The sequence below is a fragment of the Haliotis rubra genome, unplaced genomic scaffold, assembly GCF_003918875.1.
Source record: "Haliotis rubra isolate DU_JTF1 unplaced genomic scaffold, ASM391887v1 Scf493, whole genome shotgun sequence".
In the NCBI taxonomy this organism is placed as follows: domain Eukaryota; kingdom Metazoa; phylum Mollusca; class Gastropoda; order Lepetellida; family Haliotidae; genus Haliotis; species Haliotis rubra.
In genome coordinates, this window is record NW_025767183.1 from 827,686 (window position 1) to 840,906 (window position 13,221).

The 13,221-nt window shown below is 37.6% G+C and overlaps 1 protein-coding gene across 1 annotated transcript; it reads right to left on the reverse strand.

Annotated features, from left to right (window-relative positions):
- Positions 1-6,840: 6,840 nt before the first annotated feature.
- Positions 6,841-7,844, reverse strand: LOC124291505 (M-phase inducer phosphatase 1-like). The gene is made up of 3 exons (XM_046728490.1): positions 7,710-7,844; positions 7,253-7,552; positions 6,841-7,056 (listed from the first exon to the last, which is right to left on the reverse strand). The coding sequence occupies exons 1-3, from the start codon at positions 7,842-7,844 to the stop codon at positions 6,841-6,843; spliced, it is 651 nt and encodes a 216-aa protein (XP_046584446.1).
- Between the last annotated feature and the right edge of the window lie 5,377 nt (positions 7,845-13,221).

Sequence of the window (13,221 nt, forward strand, 5' to 3'; positions counted from 1 at the left end):
CGCATCCTGTAGAAAGAGAACATGAACATTTGAATAAAGTCTATGGTGACTGAGGGACGATATGGTATATCTCGGAAAATCTTACGTTTGAAAGAGCTTACATTAGGCGAAAAATAGTATATCCAATAACAGAAGTAATGTAATATGACTGCTAAACAACTTACATTTTAGGAACTCTTTCGGATGAGAACTAATATGCGAGTATGATAGAACTTGTTGCAAACCTCTGTTCAATATATGTGCAAGTTTAATATATGTGTAAGTTAAATATATGTAAGTTTGTATTGAATAGAAAGTATTGTTACTTGGACAGCAACTGTGTATAGGTATGTGCTCTGTCATCACTTCTGACAGCACAAAGTTGTCAACACACAAGAAAATAATGAGTTGTCGCAGTAACTTACATGTGTAAGTTTAACATATGTGTAAGTTTAATACATGTTTAAGTTAAATATATGTGGAAGATTGTATTGAATAGAAAGTAGTGTTACTTGGACAGCAACTGTCTATAGGTATGTGCTGTCATCACTTCTGACAGCACAAAGTTGTCAACACACAAGAAAATAATGAGTTGTCGCAGTACCTTACATGTGTAAGTTTAACATATGTGTAAGTTTAATACATGTTTAAGTTAAATATATGTGTAAGTTTGTATTGAATAGAAAGTAGTCTTACTTGGACAGCAACTGTGTATAGGTATGTGCTGTTATCACTTCTGACAGCACAAAGTTGTCAACACACAAGAAAATAATGAGTTGTCGCATTACCTTACATGTGTAAGTTAAATATATGTGTAAGTTAAAAATATGTGTGAGTTTAATATATGTGTAAGTTTGTATTGAATAGAAAGCAGTGTTACTTGACAGCAACTGTCTATAGGTATGTGCTCTGTTATCACTCTGACAGCACAAAGTTGTCAACACACAAGAAAATAATGAGTTGTCGCATAGTACCTGACATGTGCAAGTGTAACATGTCTAAGTTAAATATATGTGTAAGTTAAATATATGTGTAAGTTTGTATTGAATAGAAAGTAGTGTTACTTTGACAGCAACTGTCTATAGGTATGTGCTCTGTCATCACTTCTGACAGCACAAAGTTGTCAACACACAAGAAAATAATGAGTTGTCGCAGTATACGTCAGAACATTAATAGAAACGAAATAGTCTTGCAATTTGTTTTATTGAAAACTGGCCATCAATATCAACGCCATACATAAGGGTAACATTCTTTGAAAATGGTATTATAACAGTAACAATCGTCAACAACCACTTGATATACAAATGCATGAGCAGGAGAATAACAATGTTGCTTTGCAATTTGTTTCATTCAAAACAATACATGAATCGTCCCAAACATCGTAACATACTAACATTGTAACAACATCACAAGAGTGACAATCAACAAGAAAACATATCAGCTGCACCAGTCGTGTAAGAATATAACATCCAGCAAAGAGCACAACACCTCGGTTTAAAACTGCAGACAAACCATAAGATGAGAGTCTGTATGACATTGTTGATCGAAAGATGGAGAAGACATGCTTCTGACACTCATCCTTTGCCTACTTCTTCCCATCTTTTTCTGGCCTGCTGTCCCCGACTTGGATCGTGCCCGAAACTTCTTCAAATCGTCCACGTGATCAGCGTGCAGCATAGGAACGTAGGTCTGGGGTTCACACATATCCTGCAAGGAAACATACAAGAGAAATTACAAATCTATCTTGAAGAAAATCAGTTGTGCTAGTCTCCGCCCAAAATTGAAAGCATATGAAGAGTGGGCTACAATACATTGTCCATAGGAATGTAGTATATTATACAAGCAGACACCCTACCTTGTGCTCACTAAAGAAAGCCTTGTATCCAGATTGCAGAAGGTAGACCTCTGGATAATACAGCTCTGTGTAACGGTGACTGTTGGCTTGTCTGTCTTCGCTTCTCAAGTGACGCATCCTGTAGAAAGAGAACATGAACATTTGAATAAAGTCTATGGTGACTGAGGGACGATATGGTATATCTCGGAAAATCTTACGTTTGAAGAGCTTACATTAGGCGAAAAATAGTATATCCAATAACAGAAGTAATGTAATATGACTGCTAAACAACTTACATTTTAGGAACTCTTTCGGATGAGAACTAATATGCGAGTATGATAGAACTTGTTGCGAACCTCTGTTCAATATGTGCAAGTTTAATATATGTGTAAGTTAAATATATGTGTAAGTTTGTATTGAATAGAAAGTAGTGTTACTTGGACAGCAACTGTCTATAGGTATGTGCTCTGTCATCACTTCTGACAGCACAAAGTTGTCAACACACAAGAAAATAATGAGTTGTCGCAGTACCCTTACATGTGTAAGTTTAACATATGTGTAAGTTTAATACATGTTTAAGTTAAATATATGTTGAAGTTTGTATTGAATAGAAAGTAGTGTTACTTGGACAGCAACTGTAGATAGGTATGTGCTGTCATCACTTCTGACAGCACAAAGTTGTCAACACACAAGAAAATAATGAGTTATCGCAGTACCTTACATGTGTAAGTTTAACATATGTGTAAGTTTAATACATGTTTAAGTTAAATATATGTGTAAGTTTGTATTGAATAGAAAGTAGTGTTACTTGGACAGCAACTGTCTATAGGTATGTGCTGTTATCACTTCTGACAGCACAAAGTTGTCAACACACAAGAAAATAATGAGTTGTCGCAGTACCTTACATGTGTAAGTTAAATATGTGTAAGTTAAAAATATGTGTGAGTTAAATATATGTGTAAGTTTGTATTGAATAGAAAGCAGTGTTACTTGGACAGCAACTGTCTATAGGTATGTGCTCTGTTATCACTTCTGACAGCACAAAGTTGTCAACACACAAGAAAATAATGAGTTGTCGCATTACCTTACATGTGTAAGTTTAACATATGTGTACGTTTAACATATGTGTAAGTTTAATACATGTTTAAGTTAAATATATGTGTAAGTTTGTATTGAATAGAAAGTAGTGTTACTTGGACAGCAACTGTCTATAGGTATGTGCTGTCATCACTTCTGACAGCACAAAGTTGTCAACACACAAGAAAATAATGAGTTGTCGCAGTACCTTACATGTGTAAGTTTAACATATGTGTAAGTTTAATACATGTTTAAGTTAAATATATGTGTAAGTTTGTATTGAATAGAAAGTAGTGTTTCTTGGACAGCAACTGTCTATAGGTATGTGCTGTCATCACTTCTGACAGCACAAAGTTGTCAACACACAAGAAAATAATGAGTTGTCGCAGTACCTTACATGTGTAAGTTTAACATATGTGTAAGTTTAATACATGTTTAAGTTAAATATATGTGTAAGTTAAATATATGTGTAAGTTTGTATTGAATAGAAAGTAGTGTTACTTGGACAGCAACTGTCTATAGGTATGTGCTCTGTCATCACTTCTGACAGCACAAAGTTGTCAACACACAAGAAAATAATGAGTTGTCGCAGTATACGTCAGAACATTAATAGAAACGAAATAGTCTTGCAATTTGTTTTATTGAAAACTGGCCATAAATATCAACGCCATACATAAGGGTAACATTCTTTGAAAATGGTATTATAACAGTAACAATCGTCAACAACCACTTGATATACAAATGCATGAGCAGGAGAATAACAATGTTGCTTTGCAATTTGTTTCATTCAAAACAATACATGAATCGTCCCAAACATCGTAACATACTAACATTGTAACAACATCACAAGAGTGACAATCAACAAGAAAACATATCAGCTGCACCAGTCGTGTAAGAATATAACATCCAGCAAAGAGCACAACACCTCGGTTTAAAACTGCAGACAAACCATAAGATGAGAGTCTGTATGACATTGTTGATCGAAAGATGGAGAAGACATGCTTCTGACACTCATCCTTTGCCTACTTCTTCCCATCTTTTTCTGGCCTGCTGTCCCCGACTTGGATCGTGCCCGAAACTTCTTCAAATCGTCCACGTGATCAGCGTGCAGCATAGGAACGTAGGTCTGGGGTTCACACATATCCTGCAAGGAAACATACAAGAGAAATTACAAATCTATCTTGAAGAAAATCAGTTGTGCTAGTCTCCGCCCAAAATGGAAAGCATATGAAGAGTGGGCTACAATACATTGTCCATGGGAATGTAGTATATTATACAAGCAGACACCCCTACCTTGTGCTCACTAAAGAAAGCCTTGTATCCAGATTGCAGAAGGTAGACCTCGGGATAATACAGCTCTATGTAACGGTGACTGTTGGCTTTGTCTGTCTTCGCTTCTCAAGTGACGCATCCTGTAGAAAGAGAACATGAACATTTGAATAAAGTCTATGGTGACTGAGGGACGATATGGTATATCTCGGAAAATCTTACGTTTAAAGAGCTTACATTAGGCGAAAAAATAGTATATCCAATAACAGAAGTAATGTAATATGACTGCTAAACAACTTACATTTTAGGAACTCTTTCGGATGAGAACTAATATGCGAGTATGATAGAACTTGTTGCGAACCTCTGTTCAATATATGTGCAAGTTTAATATATGTGTAAGTTAAATATATGTGTAAGTTTGTATTGAATAGAAAGTATTGTTACTTGGACAGCAACTGTCTATAGGTATGTGCTCTGTCATCACTTCTGACAGCACAAAGTTGTCAACACACAAGAAAATAATGAGTTGTCGCAGTACCTTACATGTGTAAGTTTAACATATGTGTAAGTTTAATACATGTTTAAGTTAAATATATGTGGAAGTTTGTATTGAATAGAAAGTAGTGTTACTTGGACAGCAACTGTCTATAGGTATGTGCTGTCATCACTTCTGACAGCACAAAGTTGTCAACACACAAGAAAATAATGAGTTATCGCAGTACCTTACATGTGTAAGTTTAACATATGTGTAAGTTTTAATTTAATACATGTTTATGTTAAATATATGTGTAAGTTTGTATTGAATAGAAAGTAGTGTTACTTGGACAGCAACTGTGTATAGGTATGTGCTGTTATCACTTCTGACAGCACAAAGTTGTCAACACACAAGAAAATAATGAGTTGTCGCATTACCTTACATGTGTAAGTTAAATATATGTGTAAGTTAAAAATATGTGTGAGTTTAATATATGTGTAAGTTTGTATTGAATAGAAAGCAGTGTTACTTGGACAGCAACTGTCTATAGGTATGTGCTCTGTTATCACTCTGACAGCACAAAGTTGTCAACACACAAAGAAAATAATGAGCAGTCGCATTACCTTACATGTGTGTAAGTTTATGTGTAACATATGTGTACGTTTAACATATGTGTAAGTTTAATACACAGTTTAAGTTAAATATATGTGTAAGTTTGTATTGAATAGAAAGTAGTGTTACTTTGACAGCAACTGTCTATAGGTATGTGTGTTACTTGGACAGCAACTCATCACTTGCTGACAGCACAAAAAGTTGTCAACACACAAGAAAATAATGAGTTGTCGCAGTACCTTACATGTGTAAGTTTAACATATGTGTAAGTTTAATACATGTTTAAGTTAAATATATGTGTAAGTTTGTATTGAATAGAAAGTAGTGTTTCTTGGACAGCAACTGTCTATAGGTATGTGCTGTCATCACTTCTGACAGCACAAAGTTGTCAACACACAAGAAAATAATGAGTTGTTGCAGTACCTTACTTGTGTAAGTTTAACATATGTGTAAGTTTAACACATGTTTAAGTTAAATATATGTGTAAGTTAAATATATGTGTAAGTTTGTATTGAATAGAAAGTAGTGTTACTTGGACAGCAACTGTCTATAGGTATGTGCTCTGTCATCACTTCTGACAGCACAAAGTTGTCAACACACAAGAAAATAATGAGTTGTCGCAGTATACGTCAGAACATTAATAGAAACGAAATAGTCTTGCAATTTGTTTTATTGAAAACTAGCCATAAATATCAACGCCATTCATAAGGGTAACATTCTTTGAAAATGGTATTATAACAGTAACAATCGTCAACAACCACTTGATATACAAATGCATGAGCAGAAGAATAACAATGTCGCTTTGCAATTTGTTTCATTCAAAACAATACATGAATCGTCCCAAACATCGTAACATACTAACATTGTAACAACATCACAAGAGTGACAATCAACAAGAAAACATATCAGCTGCACCAGTCGTGTAAGAATATAACATCCAGCAAAGAGCACAACACCTCGGTTTAAAACTGCAGACAAACCATAAGATGAGAGTCTGTATGACATTGTTGATCGAAAGATGGAGAAGACATGCTTCTGACACTCATCCTTTGCCTACTTCTTCCCATCTTTTTCTGGCCTGCTGTCCCCGACTTGGATCGTGTCCGAAACTTCTTCAAATCGTCCACGTGATCAGCGTGCAGCATGGGAACGTAGGTCTGGGGTTCACACATATCCTGCAAGGAAACATACAAGAGAAATTACAAATCTATCTTGAAGAAAATCAGTTGTGTTAGTCTCTGCACAAAATTGAAAGCATATGAAGAGTGGGCTACAATACATTGTCCATGGGAATGTAGTATATTATACAAGCAGACACCCTACCTTGTGCTCACTAAAGAAAGCCTTGTATCCAGATTGCAGAAGGTAGACCTCGGGATAATACAGCTCTGGGTAACGGTGACTGTTGGCTTGTCTGTCTTCGCTTCTCAAGTGACGCATCCTGTAGAAAGAGAACATGAACATTTGAATAAAGTCTATGGTGACTGAGGGACGATATCGTATATCTCGGAAAATCTTACGTTTGAAGAGCTTACATTAGGCGAAAAATAGTATATCCAATAACAGAAGTAATGTAATATGACTTCTAAACAACTTACATTTTAGGACCTCTTTCGGATGAGAACTCACAATGGAAAATCAAAACTGTCGGTTGGCTAGCAGGGCGTTTAATAAGCTCTGAAATGCCTTTCTCTGTGTATATATTGGCGGCACCTTGGATATGTCCTCCCTCAAATTCGTAGGGGTACCTGCAGTCAACGATCTGATACTCGCTAATCTCGGGAAAGCGCCCTTTCATTAGTAGCTGAACCTGAAAATATGCAAGAAGATAAAACATAAGAACAAGGGGTAGATGGTTTCGACGCTCACCAAGACATCCAAATGTATTCACTTAACACTATGTGTATTTTAACTTCCATATGTATTCATTGTTGCTTCTAGATAATGTATGATGTATGGGCGTTTCTAAGGAATCGCAATATGATATACAGCAGAGACACACATACCGTTGAAGGAGTAACAGTCTTCAAATCCCTGTGGTTTCTCGTCTCTACCGTTGGAAGGGTGTGTACTCTTGTGCCATCACCAATAAGGTTTTGGTCAGCAGCTTGCAACTTTTCCACAGCAGATCGCGTTCTCTCTTCTTCTTCATCGGAATCCCAATCCAAGGATATCAGCTCTTGTCTTGAACGTTTGATTGGAGAATCTTCCTGATCATCCAAGTCTTCGCGCTGCCTTTTGGAGGGGAAAAGTGAACGTCTGGCAAGGGATCCACACAAAGAAACTGGGCTCCCATCAGAGGAACACTGAAAAAGAATAAATGAATATTCAGCAAAGGCACACAATGTACCAGACAAGATGAAAAGACACATAGGCAGAATCGTTTTGGATTTGTGATATCGATTTATGTATGCCAGTAACTAGCTAGAATGCATTCAACTATTAAAGAGCAGGATTACCAACCTCTGATAATGAGTCGGGCGATCCCAAACCACTGTCACTTGATTCGGAGTCGCTGTTTCTCCAGGCACATGGGCTGTCAAAGAGCAAGGTCTTTAGGTCAGTAAAGCTGATATCAGCCTCGGATATATGAGCCATTGTAAAACACGGGAAGACATACTACTTGTATTGGAGGAATGGAGAATAAAAATCAATGCAACTAGTAGATAAACGCTGGATGTAATGATCAATCTCCCGAGCTCGCTTGCTTATAAGCTGTTTCTTAATGAAGCCAGAGATGTCCTCTTGATTGGATTAGTGTGAGCTTATTTCACAGTGAGGTGACGGGTTGAGTGACTGAGGCCAAGTCAGCGGTGATTCAATTCAAGCTTAAAACAACACGCTTTTGTAGGCGTGACTGTATACACTGATCTATAGGTCAAATTTAATGACGACGTTGATACAGGAAACATGTTCTACTTAGCCCCTTTTATCTTAGTTCAATGCAACGTCCCTATACCAAGTAATTGGCATCTGCATTTCTACGTATGGCTTCACATACAATAACAAAACGCAATTGTGTCCCACTTGCTTGGATGTCTTGATGTGTGCATTCAAAACTTGGCCTCAACGATACCTTACTTTTGCATGTAAAGTCGACCATACACTGGTCATCCTGAATAACATACGAGTATGATAGAACATGTTGCGAACCTCTGTTCAATATATGTGCAAGTTTAATATATGTGTAAGTTAAATATATGTGTAAGTTAAATATATGTGTAAGTTTGTATTGAATAGAAAGTATTGTTACTTGGACAGCAACTGTGTATAGGTATGTGCTCTGTCATCACTTCTGACAGCACAAAGTTGTCAACACACAAGAAAATAATGAGTTGTCGCAGTATACGTCAGAACATTAATAGAAACGAAATAGTCTTGCAATTTGTTTTATTGAAAACTAGCCATAAATATCAACGCCATTCATAAGGGTAACATTCTTTGAAAATGGTATTATAACAGTAACAATCGTCAACAACCACTTGATATACAAATGCATGAGCAGAAGAATAACAATGTCGCTTTGCAATTTGTTTCATTCAAAACAATACATGAATCGTCCCAAACATCGTAACATACTAACATTGTAACAACATCACAAGAGTGACAATCAACAAGAAAACATATCAGCTGCACCAGTCGTGTAAGAATATAACATCCAGCAAAGAGCACAACACCTCGGTTTAAAACTGCAGACAAACCATAAGATGAGAGTCTGTATGACATTGTTGATCGAAAGATGGAGAAGACATGCTTCTGACACTCATCCTTTGCCTACTTCTTCCCATCTTTTTCTGGCCTGCTGTCCCCGACTTGGATCGTGTCCGAAACTTCTTCAAATCGTCCACGTGATCAGCGTGCAGCATGGGAACGTAGGTCTGGGGTTCACACATATCCTGCAAGGAAACATACAAGAGAAATTACAAATCTATCTTGAAGAAAATCAGTTGTGTTAGTCTCTGCACAAAATTGAAAGCATATGAAGAGTGGGCTACAATACATTGTCCATGGGAATGTAGTATATTATACAAGCAGACACCCTACCTTGTGCTCACTAAAGAAAGCCTTGTATCCAGATTGCAGAAGGTAGACCTCGGGATAATACAGCTCTGGGTAACGGTGACTGTTGGCTTGTCTGTCTTCGCTTCTCAAGTGACGCATCCTGTAGAAAGAGAACATGAACATTTGAATAAAGTCTATGGTGACTGAGGGACGATATCGTATATCTCGGAAAATCTTACGTTTGAAGAGCTTACATTAGGCGAAAAATAGTATATCCAATAACAGAAGTAATGTAATATGACTTCTAAACAACTTACATTTTAGGACCTCTTTCGGATGAGAACTCACAATGGAAAATCAAAACTGTCGGTTGGCTAGCAGGGCGTTTAATAAGCTCTGAAATGCCTTTCTCTGTGTATATATTGGCGGCACCTTGGATATGTCCTCCCTCAAATTCGTAGGGGTACCTGCAGTCAACGATCTGATACTCGCTAATCTCGGAAAGCGCCCTTTCATTAGTAGCTGAACCTGAAAATATGCAAGAAGATAAAACATAAGAACAAGGGGTAGATGGTTTCGACGCTCACCAAGACATCCAAATGTATTCACTTAACACTATGTGTATTTTAACTTCCATATGTATTCATTGTTGCTTCTAGATAATGTATGATGTATGGGCGTTTCTAAGGAATCGCAATATGATATACAGCAGAGACACACATACCGTTGAAGGAGTAACAGTCTTCAAATCCCTGTGGTTTCTCGTCTCTACCGTTGGAAGGGTGTGTACTCTTGTGCCATCACCAATAAGGTTTTGGTCAGCAGCTTGCAACTTTTCCACAGCAGATCGCGTTCTCTCTTCTTCTTCATCGGAATCCCAATCCAAGGATATCAGCTCTTGTCTTGAACGTTTGATTGGAGAATCTTCCTGATCATCCAAGTCTTCGCGCTGCCTTTTGGAGGGGGGAAAAGTGAACGTCTGGCAAGGGATCCACACAAAGAAACTGGGCTCCCATCAGAGGAACACTGAAAAAAGAATAAATGAATATTCAGCAAAGGCACACAATGTACCAGACAAGATGAAAAGACACATAGGCAGAATCGTTTTGGATTTGTGATATCGATTTATGTATGCCAGTAACTAGCTAGAATGCATTCAACTATTAAAGAGCAGGATTACCAACCTCTGATAATGAGTCGGGCGATCCCAAACCACTGTCACTTGATTCGGAGTCGCTGTTTCTCCAGGCACATGGGCTGTCAAAGAGCAAGGTCTTTAGGTCAGTAAAGCTGATATCAGCCTCGGATATATGAGCCATTGTAAAACACGGGGAAGACATACTACTTGTATTGGAGGAATGGAGAATAAAAATCAATGCAACTAGTAGATAAACGCTGGATGTAATGATCAATCTCCCGAGCTCGCTTGCTTATAAGCTGTTTCTTAATGAAGCCAGAGATGTCCTCTTGATTGGATTAGTGTGAGCTTATTTCACAGTGAGGTGACGGGTTGAGTGAGTGAGGCCAAGTCAGCGGTGATTCAATTCAAGCTTAAAACAACACGCTTTTGTAGGCGTGACTGTATACACTGATCTATAGGTCAAATTTAATGACGACGTTGATACAGGAAACATGTTCTACTTAGCCCCTTTTATCTTAGTTCAATGCAACGTCCCTATACCAAGTAATTGGCATCTGCATTTCTACGTATGGCTTCACATACAATAACAAAACGCAATTGTGTCCCACTTGCTTGGATGTCTTGATGTGTGCATTCAAAACTTGGCCTCAACGATACCTTACTTTTGCATGTAAAGTCGACCATACACTGGTCATCCTGAATAACATGCGAGTATGATAGAACATGTTGCGAACCTCTGTTCAATATATGTGCAAGTTTAATATATGTGTAAGTTAAATATATGTGTAAATTAAATATATGTGTAAGTTTGTATTGAATAGAAAGTATTGTTACTTGGACAGCAACTGTCTATAGGTATGTGCTGTCATCACTTCTGACAGCACAAAGTTGTCAACACACAAGAAAATAATGAGTTGTCGCAGTACCTTACATGTGTAAGTTTAACATATGTGTAAGTTTAATAGATATTTAAGTTAAATATATGTGTAAGTTTGTATTGAATAGAAAGTAGTGTTACTTGGACAGCAACTGTCTATAGGTATGTGCTGTCATCACTTCTGACAGCACAAAGTTGTCAACACACAAGAAAATAATGAGTTGTCGCAGTACCTTACATGTGTAAGTTTAACATATGTGTAAGTTTAATACATGTTTAAGTTAAATATATGTGTATGTTTGTATTGAATAGAAAGTAGTGTTACTTGGACAGCAACTGTCTATAGGTATGTGCTCTGTCATCACTTCAACACAAAGTGACAGCAACAAAGTTGTCAACACACAAGAAAATAATGAGTTGTCGCAGTAATAGAAACCTTACATATCAACGTGTAAGTTATTATAACAGTAACAATCGTCAACAACCACTTTAATAGCATAACAATGTCGCTTTGCAATTTGTTTCATTCAAAACAATAAATGAATCGTCCCAAACATCGTAACATACTAACATTGTAACAACATCACAAGAGTGACAATCAACAAGAAAACATATCAGCTGCACCAGTCGTGTAAGAATATAACATCCAGCAAAGAGCACAACACCTCGGTTTAAAACTGCAGACAAACCATAAGATGAGAGTCTGTCATTGTTGATCGAAAGATGGAGAAGACATGCTTCTGACACTCATCCTTTGCCTCTTCTTCCCATCTTTTCTGGCCTGCTGTCCCTCGAACTTGGATCGTGCCCGAAACTAGAAATCGTCCACGTGATCAGCGTGCAGCATGGGAACGTAGGTCTGGGGTTCACACATATCCTGCAAGGAAACATACAAGAGAAATTACAAATCTATCTTGAAGAAAATCAGTTGTGTTAGTCTCTCCGCACAAAATGGAAAGCATATGAAGAGTGGGCTACAATACATTGTCCATAGGAATGTAGTATATTATACAAGCAGACACCCTACCTTGTGCTCACTAAAGAAAGCCTTGTATCCAGATTGCAGAAGGTAGACCCCGGGATAATACAGCTCTGGGTAACGGTGACTGTTGGCTTGTCTGTCTTCGCTTCTCAAGTGACGCATCCTGTAGAAAGAGAACAATGAACATTTGAATAAAGTCTATGGTGACTGAGGGACGATATGGTATATCTCGGAAAATCTTACGTTTGAAGAGCTTACATTAGGCGAAAAAATAGTATATCCAATAACAGAAGTAATGTAATATGACTTCTAAACAACTTACATTTTAGGACCTCTTTCGGATGAGAACTCACAATGGAAAATCAAAACTGTCGGTTGGCTAGCAGGGCGTTTAATAAGCTCTGAAATGCCTTTGTCTGTGTATATATTGGCGGCACCTTGGATATGTCCTCCCTCAAATTCGTAGGGGTACCTGCAGTCAACGATCTGATACTCGCTAATCTCGGGAAAGCGCCCTTTCATTAGTAGCTGAACCTGAAAACATGCAAGAAGATAAAACATAAGAACAAGGGGTAGATGGTTTCGACGCTCACCAAGACATCCAAATGTATTCACTTAACACTATGTGTATTTTAACTTCCATATGTATTCATTGTTGCTTCTAGATAATGTATGATGTATGGGCGTTTCTAAGGAATCGCAATATGATATACAGCAGAGACACACATACCGTTGAAGGAGTAACAGTCTTCAAATCCCTGTGGTTTCTCGTCTCTACCGTTGGAAGGGTGTGTACTCTTGTGCCATCACCAATAAGGTTTTGGTCAGCAGCTTGCAACTTTTCCACAGCAGATCGCGTTCTCTCTTCTTCTTCATCGGAATCCCAATCCAAGGATATCAGCTCTTGTCTTGAACGTTTGATTGGAGAATCTTCCTGATCATCCAAGTCTTCGCGCTGCCTTTTGGGAGGGGA

What these genes read in the sequence shown, in the direction of transcription:
- LOC124291505 (XM_046728490.1), bottom strand. Translation starts at nt 7,844, where the DNA reads ATGGCTCATATATCCGAGGCTGATATCAGCTTTACTGACCTAAAGACC. An exon ending in CGCCCGACTCATTATCAGAG is followed by an intron (nt 7,553 to 7,709) that starts GTTGGTAATCCT and finishes ATTCTTTTTCAG; the next exon opens with TGTTCCTCTGATGGGAGCCC. An exon ending in AGACTGTTACTCCTTCAACG is followed by an intron (nt 7,057 to 7,252) that starts GTATGTGTGTCT and finishes GCATATTTTCAG; the next exon opens with GTTCAGCTACTAATGAAAGG.